Below are 11251 nucleotides of genomic sequence, written 5' to 3' on the forward strand. Positions count from 1 at the left end.
AATTCCCAGAAATTCAACATTACCGATCAAATTTGGTCGGTGTGCTTCCTGACCAGTCCAGTTTACCGACCAATTTTGGTCGGTATTTTTAAATTTTAATTATTTATAAAAAAAATATCTATGGTTATAAATGGTTAAAATTGCACTCAATTTTAATTTGTGGTCATGTGTTAAAGAGAAACTTTAAAGTGGCTATTTGTGGAAATGACCCCCTTTTGGTTACAGTAGACCCAATTGACCCGTCTCCTAACTCACCTCGGCGCTCGCACACCGAGAGAGCTTCAGAGATCAAAATTTTCGACTTCACTACTCACCATATAAATACAGTGAGACTGTACATTATAGAGATTAATCTAATAATCTCACCTTCACCTTCCTTGGTGAATACTCACAACATCTCTCTGCAATTCCTCTCGTAAAAATATGGCTCAGCCTCTCCTGAAGAAAGACGACGATCGCGATGACGAAGGTACGAATTTTTGAATTCTCAAGTTTTTACAGTCTTAACATATAATTAATTCACGTATTGCTGTTTTACGATGCTTTTAGATCTGCATTTTGTAGTTTCTTCTTAGTATTATGTGTTCCAGTGAATATTGAGTCTTATTGCTGTCAATCTGTTAGGATTTATGGATTGAAGTTTCCACCGCGATAGCATTTATATGGCGGCAAGTTTATGTTTGATCTTCTTTGAATTTTTCGGTGGTTGATGCGAATTGATCCGCTTCTTTTACGACTGTATATGTCCTTGCAGGCTTCCTATAGATCTGCATTGTGATTTAATGCTTCATTCACTTTATGTTTTCTGGATGAAAATGAGTCTGATTATAGTTGATCTGTTAGTAATCAGCTGCTGTTACTAGCCTTTTTACCTTTTTTCTTTCTGATAATCGTGTATCGTTGATTCAACGTGCAAATCAGTTGGAATTCAGCATTGAACGTTTTTTAATATTGGAATTAGATATGCCTGAATAGAGTGGAACGAACTGTGTAGATTCAAATGAACTGGCACCATAGGCCCATTGTAAACGAGTTGAAAGAAGCAATCCGTAGAAAATTTGGCACTGCTCACTAAATTTTGTAAATAATGGCATGTGGAGATCGGTTGTTGCTGTTTTGAGAAGAATCGACGGAATAACTTTTAGCATAAAAAAGTTCCTAGTATAAAGAAATTCAACGGAATGGATTCGGTGGTTCATATAGCTTAGGCGAACTGATATGGGATTGAGGCACAATTAAGTGATTGACGAGTTGAAAAGCTACTCATCTAACTTATTTAAGATTTGAGTGAAACAGACCTAATTTGATTCTTGAAAAGAGCATAGGACAGTGTTGATGAAGCCAATCGCTTTGTCGCTGCGAAGCGAAAGGTTATTGCTTCATAGCCATGTGCTTCATTGAAATATGCGCTTCAAACAACGATACGCACAACGATCCAAACATAAAAAAGGCCGGTTCTTTAAATCTTAACTTTGAGGAGTTGGACCGATCTCTGCATCATTGTATAATGGATGCTGAAGTTAATTATTTTTATTGTAATTTATTATTATAGTACCATAATTCATACTCCTCCCATTCTAGACTATGTGACATCATTTTCTTTTTTAGTTTGTTCCAAAAAGAATGACAACTTTCTAAATTTGGAATCAATCTAGCTTAAACTTCTTATTTTAATCTTAATGACAAGCTTTTATAGCTACACTAATGGTATGGCATGTTTAAGACTATAAGTTTCAAAGCATCCAAGGGTCTGGCCTAGTAGTCAATGAAGTGGGTGTGAACCATGCGGTCTCAGGTTCCAATCCCAGATGAGGCAAAAAAATTAGGTGATTTCTTCCAATCAGTCCAAGCCTTGATGGATAGAGTTACCCGGTACCTGTTGCTGGTGGGAGGTAGCAAGTATCCCGTGGAATTAGTCGAAGCGCGCACAAGCTGACCCGGACACCATGATTATCATAAAAAAAAAAGACCACGAGTCTCAAAAGGTTTATAGCAACACAAATATTATGGCATGCCTATAATCATAAGGTTCATAAGTCTTACTTTCTTTCTTAAAATACGTGCCTAGTCAAACTATGCTACATAAATTGAAATGGGGGGAGTATTTGTTTGGTGCTTTTAATTTTCTGTAAATTGTGTGCTTCACTTCAAAGAAACGTGCAGCGTGCTTTACTTTTTGCTTTTCGCTTAAAGCTTCATAGACCCTATTTCCAGTGTTATCAAAGGCGAAAAGCGTAAAAAAAACTCTAAGGTCTGTTGGGACTTTAAGCGCAAAGCGCAAATAAAGCGTGGGCTTTAATGAAGAAAGGCGCTAATGGAGAAAACTACAAATATGTATGTGTAGTCCAAGACTAATATCTATAAGCATGAATACCAAATATATGGACAAAGAAATTGAAGAAAATTTGCGATAAAGTGAAATATCAATTGTTTAGTGTCGCCTCTTCAGGATTATGCTCACTGGCAAGGAAAAGTATGCCTTAGAGGCTTGATGAAAGCACTGAAGCATCCATTAAGTGAGACTAAGCGCTCAACACGTTTTGAGCCTTGCTTCAGGGCTTAAGCGCGCTTTAAGCACGCCTTCGATAACACTGCTTATTTCTTTTTGCGCTTTTTACTTCTAAAACTCACTGGCTTATGGATATATACCTCACTAGAGCCGAGTGGATAAAGATGATTAATATAGTAGAATCCAACTAATTCAGGATTGAGGTTTAGTTGGCTGATTGAGTTGAAATTGCTCATTTGTTGGTTTAGTGTGAAAACATTGGGGAAGCTAACTGTTTGTGGTTCATTTAATGTGTCATTTTCAAAACTCTCCAGAATAGTGCTTTTTGCTAGATCTATGTGATGTAGTCATTTGGCTAGTAGGAGGAACTTACTTTGTTTGTAGTCAAAGGGCATTTCATATTGGATTTATATAATAATGCAGCGGAGTACTCTCCGTTTATGGGGATTGAGAAGGGGGCTGTGCTTCAGGAAGCTAGGGTTTTCAATGATCCGCAATTGGATGCACGCAGGTGCTCACAGGTCTGTTCTATTGTTATCTTTGATTTCTGATTCTGCCGTGCAAATTATAACTCTTGTAGATTTTATGTCATGTCTGTTCTATTGTTATCTTTGTTTTCGGATTCTGCCATGCAAATTATAACTCTTGTAGATTTTATGTCATGTTAATTTACTTAGACTAACTTGTTAGCGCTTCCTTTATTTTCGGGGTTTTCCAGGTCATTACAAAGCTTCTGTATCTTCTGAATCAGGGTGAGACGTTTACAAAGGTTAGTTTCTAAGCTAGTTCTGTTTTTGCAGTGAAGCATCTATTCTCTTTTTCTCAATTATTTTCTTTTGATAAATTGTACATTAAATTGTTATTAGTAAGCAGAAAGAAAAAGAAGTATGTGACATCACAGCTCATGCTAGACCACCTTTTTTTTATGAGAATTAAGTCACCAAAGCAAGTTTCTAGATAGTTTAAGCTATCAAAGAATTAATGATTGAATGAAAGAAAAATCAATAGAAGAGGTGTGGCTAAGTAGAGAGCTGTAGAATTCATAAAACAGGAAAAGAGCCTTTACTTTTAAATAACTAGTTATTCTTCTTGTTGTGAGGGCCTCGCTTGAAATAAGCCTCTCTGCCCCGATCAGGTACCAGTTGCATTGCAGGTACACCTACTTATGTTCGGGGTCCCCCCCCCCCCCCCCTTTACCCGCTTCCGGTATATCATCTACATATTTCTACTAGAATAGGAAACCTATCAAATTGTTGGACAGGGGGGAGGCGGAAGAGGTAATGAGGAATAAGCTCACGATAAACGAGGTGCAATAGAAGAGGCGAAGACAATTGTGCATAAGATGGGAGACAAACTGACGTGCTAAAGGAGATGTTTGTTGCCAGAGGGATAGTAAAAAAGGAGGAGATTTGAGAGAAGAGATGATTGCCTTGTTTGGAGGTAGGGGTTGAGAAGAAGAGAATGGAACAAAGCTTCCTTACTTATTATAAAATGTGAGGGACATAATATCATTCCTTATTCAAGATATTCCTGACCATGATCTCTCTTGAAGGATCGGGTATTACCTCATTTTAAAAGTAAGTTTAATTCTGGGAGGTAATTCAAACGTGGGACGAGATCTGACTAATTTGCCTGGACCTTAATCCCACGTACGAATTAGCTCCTATGTCTCTTTTCATAAAGCTTCTTTTCTTGCTGCTTTTTTGGTAAAAAAACCACCAAATTATTCTTGTCCTTGTACAAGGTCTTTGTGTCACTTTGAGTACATTGTCTCTTTTTCATCATGAGAGCTCATTTCCTTAGTTTGTTTTAATTTGTAGGTTGAAGCTACAGAAGTGTTCTTTGCTGTCACAAAACTCTTTCAATCAAAGGATCTTGGTCTAAGGAGAATGGTATACTTGATGATAAAAGAGCTTTCTCCCTCAGCCGATGAGGTAAGATCCTAGTTGATCTCCCGTGTTGATTTGTAAATTTCTACTTATTCTGTGGATGAAAATAACTTTTCATTTCTTTTTGCTCCAAAAGGTGATCATCGTTACTAGCTCTCTTATGAAGGACATGAATAGCAGAACAGATATGTATCGTGCAAATGCTATTCGAGTCCTCTGCCGAATCACAGATGGGACTCTTCTCACACAAATTGAGAGATACTTGAAACAAGCCATTGTTGACAAAAACCCTGTTGTTGCAAGTGCTGCCCTTGTTAGTGGAATCCATTTGCTTCAGGTACTCCCAGAATTTTGAAGAATCCTCTTTCCTTTGGTTGCTTGTTTGGTGGTAGCTTTCTTGAAAACCTTCTTTGTTTATGACTTTCCACAGACAAATCCGGAGATTGTGAAAAGATGGAGCAATGAGGTCCAAGAAGCTATTCAGTCAAGGGCAGCACTCATTCAATTCCATGCACTGGCGCTGCTGCACCAGGTATGAGTACTCATGGTTAATCAAGTAATTTGCTAATCTTTTCGAGAATTTGGTCTATTATCATCAATCCCTTCTTTTCATGTGATTACTAAATTCTTGTGTGCGAATTATAAAAAAAGAGTTAGTCCTCAAATATATATGGGAAAATACATTAAAACCCCCTAAAACATACCTGTTTGTTACTTTCATACTTAAAGTATGGGGCGTTCACAGTTACCCCTAAACTTTAATATTTCCTATTTAATACCTCCCAGTGTGCCAAGTAGTATGGAGAGTGGCTTCACTCTCCTTGTGGCATATGAGAGCCAAAAATTAGCCAACAAACAATAGCCACGTGAAATTTTTATGATTCTCTCTTATTAATTAATTATTACTGATTTTTTATTATTATTTTTTAATTATTTTGCTCTCTTTTTTTCTTATTCGATTTTCTTGAGTTCATTTTTATTCTTCAATTACACATTGTTTGTTGGCTAATTTTTGGCTCTCATATGCCACAAGGAGAGTGAAGCCACTCTCCGGGGGGGGGGGATACTGTGAACATCACATATTTAAGTATGAAACTAGCAAAACGAGTATAGTTTAGGTTTTTTTTTACGTATTTTCCCAATATATATATATATAGGGAAAATACGTAAAAATAAATAAATAAATATATATATATATATATGTGTGTGTGTGGGGGGGGGGGGGGGGAGAGCAGGATTTTAGCCGGTTGCAACTGAAAACAAATTATAAAGAAAGGTGATTCACCATATTCTTTAAGAGCTCATAACATGGTGCTCGGATCCTCTCTAATCTCTTACAACCCCCCCCCTCCCTCTCTCCTTTTTGACTGTTAGCGGTAGAATCTCGTTGCATTTCAGAAATAATGTTTCTTTTCATCTGCTCAGTTTAGTTCTTACAATAAGTTGTTAGATATTGTGGTATCCCACGTCATTTCTCCAAAAGGATCCTGAATAAGTAACATTTTGCATGCACTGGTATGTTTTACTTCAAAATATACAGATAAGGCAAAATGACCGTTTAGCTGTGAGCAAGCTTGTTACCAGTTTGACAAGAGGAACTGTTCGCTCGCCTCTAGCTCAATGCCTCTTGATTCGTTATACTAGTCAGGTGCCTTCTTTTTCTTTCATTTCTAATTTTTGAGATTTAACATCATAACTTGATTGGACTTCTATTATAGTACGAGATTCTGATTCTGGGTTTGTTAACTAAGAATTGGGATTTCATATCTATTCAGGTTATAAGAGAGGCTACCATGAGTAATCAAACAGGGGATAGGCCATTCTATGACTATCTAGAGGGTTGCCTACGTCACAAAGCAGAAATGGTTATTTTTGAAGCTGCCAGGGCAATCACAGAGCTTAGTGGTGTGACTAGTCGGGAATTAACTCCTGCAATCACTGTTCTACAGCTCTTTTTAAGCTCTTCCAAGCCAGTTCTTAGGTTTGCTGCTGTTCGCACCTTGAATAAGGTGATTCGTCTATACTTTCATTGGTCTTCAAGCTCTATTGTGAATGGTTAAGTTGGTCATGCGGTAATTGTGTTTTGGTTAAGTAATGATGCCAATGAATGATACAAACTAACCCATGTTTTTCCTTTTGGGATAACTCAGTGTGTTTATCTGTACAAATACCAGAATTCCCCTTTGACAATGAAAGATTAATGTGTTTGTATGCGACTGAAAGTGGGACCAAGTGGTTGGCCCCTCATCCCTCTTAATCCCAATTTTAATATAGCACCTTCTCTATTTTGAGACATTTGGCACTATTCTACTAATAATATTATTCTATACGACTTTTAAGACTTCAAATTCTTTACTTATTGTTTATCCATCAGACTAACTTTTCAGTTGTTACTTCAATACTTTTTTCCAGTACTCTTAATATACTACATAAGTCAAATTAACTTTTCAAACTCCGTGTCCAGTCAAGCACCATCATTGGATGGAGGGAGTAATACTTTGTGCAAGAAAATAGAAATGCTTGTTTTCTCCTATCTGATTCTATAATAGTTTAAACCCTTTTTGTGCTTTCTGTAATTGAAGCAGAAGGATTAGGAATTTGAACTGTGTGCAGGTGGCAATGACACATCCTTTGGCTGTGACAAACTGCAACATAGATATGGAGAGCTTGATTTCTGATCAGAATAGGAGCATAGCAACTCTTGCCATAACGACTCTGCTTAAAACCGGCAATGAATCAAGTGTTGATCGTTTGATGAAGCAGATAACTAATTTTATGTCTGACATTGCTGATGAGTTCAAGATTGTTGTGGTGGAAGCCATTAGATCATTGTGTTTGAAGTTTCCCCTGAAGTACAGATCTTTGTGAGTAATCATGGACTTTTAAGGAAGTGCATATAAATACTCCTACATGAACTTTTTTGGTTTCATAGATCCGCCAAGAAAAGCCTCCAAAACAAATGTAATATTTTTTTTGTTTAACTTCTGGAGGATATTTGCTAATTCTTTCATATTTGTAGGATGAATTTCTTAAGCAATATTTTGAGGGAAGAAGGAGGATTTGAGTACAAAAAGGCTATTGTTGACTCAATTGTGATCCTGATCAGAGACATTCCAGATGCTAAAGAAAGTGGGCTGCTTCACTTGTGTGAATTTATTGAGGACTGTGAATTTACATACCTTTCTACTCAGGTTATTTGGCTTCTCTATTCAATCTCCATTGTTCATGGTTTTCTTGTTAATCTAAATTGTTTTGCTGAACCTTTTCTCTCTCTCTCTCTCTCTCTCTCTCTCTCTCTCAGCTTATGAGATGATCTATTTATTTATTTATTTATCTCCTTTTATGTATCTATAGATACTACATTTTATTGGAAATGAAGGACCTAAGACATCAGACCCCAGTAAGTACATACGATATATATACAATAGAGTTATACTTGAGAATGCAACAGTTCGGGCCAGTGCAGTGAGCACCTTAGCCAAGTTTGGTGCCTTGGTTGATTCATTGAAGGTAGGCTTGCTCTCTGTTTTTCTTTGTGTCATGAACGAATGCCGCATTTTTACTCTTGATAAAACGTGTGCTCTAATATGCTGCAGCCCCGTATATTTGTGCTATTGAAACGTTGCCTATTCGACAGTGATGATGAGGTTAGTCATGATGTTTTACATATTTTAGTTTTTTTAATGATTTTGTTTATATTATTGATGATTCTCCTTTGTCCTTTTTCTTTTTCATGATAGTTGTGAGAACATATCTTTGATTTGTGAAACTTCTTGCATCACATATGAGAAATTATTTGCTATCTTTTTCTTGTTTCCTTGTTCAAGATGCCATTCAGATTGCAAAGTATTTCACTTTTAATTATAAACAATGTCCTTTCCTAACTAAACATGTATAAAGTCTCTATCCTTCCTATTAAGTTCCTCCTGGCCCTCCCATCCCATTAATGTTTCCCTTGGAAATTGTTTTTTCTTTTTTTTGATTCAAATGTGTAATTGGGTGTATTTTCCATGTTGCTGGGGGTATGGGTTTTGAGTGTGGTATCAAAGCATGCTGTTTATCTCTCATAGTATGGCAGCTTCATATCTAATATAAGAAGTAACTGCATTTAAATTGAACTATTATATGCGCAAAGGCTCTTGTCGGAAATGTGATGTTACGTCATGTGTAGAGCTTTAAAGCTTCCACCACCATCATCATCATCATGGTTTTCTTCATTTTGGGCTCTACCCATTTCTTATGTGTTAATATTGCTGGTAAACGAAAAGAAAATTTCTACTATTATTGTTATTCCTTTAAGCTTGTGAGTGGTAATCTTTTGGCAGGTTCGCGATAGGGCAACACTGTACTTGAATACCCTTGGAGGTGATGGTGCAGTTGTTGAAACTGATGATGAAGTGAAAGAGTTCCTATTCGGGTCACTCGGTGTCCCTCTAAGTAATCTGGAGACAAGTTTAAAGAACTATGTGTGTATCTTCTCTTAATTTTCTTGTCCTCTGGTTCTTTTATTATTGGTTATCTGATTATTTTGCTTAAACGGCTGCAGGAGCCATCAGAGGAGGCGTTTGATATTTTTTCTGTTCCCAAGGAAGTTAAATCTCAGCCTTTGGCAGAGAAGAAAGCATCGGGTAAAAAGCCAACTGGTTTGGGTGCTCCACCTGTCGGCCCCACCTCTATTGTTGATTCATATGAAAGATTACTATCCTCTATCCCAGAATTCGCTAGCTATGGGAAGCTTTTCAAGGTTCTTCATTGTTTTTTCTTGTCGTTTATTTTCTAACGTCTTTCTCAGCTGTCTCAGTGAGTAATTTTCTTTGTCTTGTGTTTCAGTCATCGGTGCCTGTGGAGCTCACAGAAGCTGAAACAGAGTATGCGGTTAATGTCGTGAAGCACATTTTTGATAGTCATCTAGTGTTCCGGTACAACTGCACCAATACCATTCCTGGGCAATTGTTGGAAAATGTAATGATTTTTTGCAAGGAAATTCTTGCATTTTGAAGTGATCTGCTTATTATTCTAAGATTCTTTGAAGAGTTTCTTGCATTTTGATGTTTGGCCCACTTATTCATCCAAACAATGTTTTCCCCGCCAGGTCTCTGTTATTGTGGATCCGTCCGAAGCTGAGGAATTTTCTGAAATAGCATCCAAACCTCTCAAGTCTCTTCCATATGATACTCCAGGGCAGACATTTGTGGCTTTTGAGAAACCTGAAGGAGTCCCTGCTGTTGGGAAATTCTCGAACACACTAAGTTTCATTGTTAAAGAGGTATACTGCTCATGAGAACTATTACCTTCAAAAATTTTGTTATGGAATCTATGTATAACTTAGGAGACAACTAATGATTTACTTTTCAGGGTTATGATACTTGTACATAAAGTACATAGTGTCTTTATTATCTGTATATAACATATCTGGCATTATTTTGGATATCCTTTGAGCTGTGGTTATTTGTTGAGACCTTTATTAGACATGGGACATGGTTTCAATGTTTTTCATGTATCCTCGAAACCTTGCCGATTTAGCATTTTATCTCCTCTGCATATTACTGCTTCCCAAGATTGTCTTAGTTTTGATTTAAAATGAAATGTTGGATTGTATACTGCTCATATTTATTCGTAATCTTGGTTATATGCAAAGGTGTAATGTTAATTAATTTGACGATCCACCAGGTTGATCCAACCACTGGTGAGGCTGAAGATGATGGTGTTGAAGATGAATACCAACTAGAAGACCTGGAGGTTGTCGCTGCAGATTACATGCTGAAATTGGGAGTCTCCAATTTTAGGAATGCATGGGAGAGCTTGGGACCAGATTGTGAACGCGTAGATGAATATGGTCTTGGCCCAAGGGAAAGCCTGACTGAAGCAGTAAATGCAGTCATCAACCTTCTTGGCATGCAACCTTGCGAGGTTTATCAAATTCAACACTCTTTGTTAAAACTCCTTTTTAAGAGCAGGAGATACTGTTTTGTTGAATACCGTCTGTAACTTACGTAATTTTAGTCAAATATTTGCAGGCAATTCTGCATAATTTTTCTCTCTTTGGAAGCTGAAATAGTTTCTGATGTTTCTGCAGGGCACTGAGGTAGTCCCAAGCAACTCAAGATCGCACACATGTTTATTATCTGGTGTATACATTGGCAGCGTAAAGGTACTTGTTCGGTTATCATTTGGATTGGATGGGGCAAAGGAGGTTGCAATGAAGCTGGCTGTTAGGTCAGAAGATATATCTGTAAGTGATGCAATTCATGAAGTTATTGCAAGCGGCTAGGTTTCTTTACATCGACCGAGAGATACTAGTTGTTAAGGTGATACTGTGGTGGGATTTGACAAAGTCGATTGGCTCTGCGAGATACTCTTTGACGAGTTATTGGAATTCATTCATTTATATGACTAGTCGGAGTTGATTATTGTAGTTTATCCAACTCTAACCGGTATATTTTTTGCCTCGTATATATTTAAAGTGATTTCTAAAGCAGTTTTCCCAAGCCTGAAACTTGGCATTCAGCACATTTGTACTCCTAAATTTTGATATTCACTCTTTACTTTGTGGTAAAATTAATATCCTCAAATTACGCTGAATTGGGTTCCAGTTGGCACAATGTTTAAACTTACTACCTTATTGTTTTTAGTGTAGGGAGGGGTTAAAGGCCTTATTACTAAAGTTGTGTGAATATTCATCAGATTAATGGATGTGATAATCAATACACACTCTAGAAAACCGGTAACGAAAAGCAAGGACTATTTTGAAAAGGACTTTAACTTTTATGCAGATTACTGTCTATAATAAAAGAAATTAATAACTTGAAAATAAGAGAGAAAATCTGCTGATGTTATAATTCACTGATAGCTA

General features: G+C 37.0%; 1 protein-coding gene across 1 annotated transcript; it reads left to right on the forward strand.

Annotated features, from left to right (window-relative positions):
- Positions 1 to 259: 259 nt before the first annotated feature.
- On the forward strand, positions 260 to 10873 carry LOC104103221 (coatomer subunit gamma). The gene is made up of 18 exons (XM_009611112.4): positions 260 to 469; positions 2933 to 3030; positions 3228 to 3278; positions 4330 to 4443; positions 4535 to 4735; positions 4829 to 4930; positions 5939 to 6046; positions 6174 to 6407; positions 7012 to 7262; positions 7418 to 7589; positions 7753 to 7908; positions 7995 to 8045; positions 8724 to 8864; positions 8945 to 9142; positions 9229 to 9360; positions 9491 to 9664; positions 10069 to 10308; positions 10475 to 10873. The coding sequence occupies exons 1-18, from the start codon at positions 424 to 426 to the stop codon at positions 10667 to 10669; spliced, it is 2664 nt and encodes an 887-aa protein (XP_009609407.1). The 5' UTR covers positions 260 to 423; the 3' UTR covers positions 10670 to 10873.
- The last annotated feature ends 378 nt before the right edge of the window (positions 10874 to 11251 follow it).

The sequence above is a fragment of the Nicotiana tomentosiformis genome, chromosome 3 (genome assembly GCF_000390325.3).
Source record: "Nicotiana tomentosiformis chromosome 3, ASM39032v3, whole genome shotgun sequence".
NCBI classification, from domain to species: Eukaryota; Viridiplantae; Streptophyta; class Magnoliopsida; order Solanales; family Solanaceae; genus Nicotiana; species Nicotiana tomentosiformis.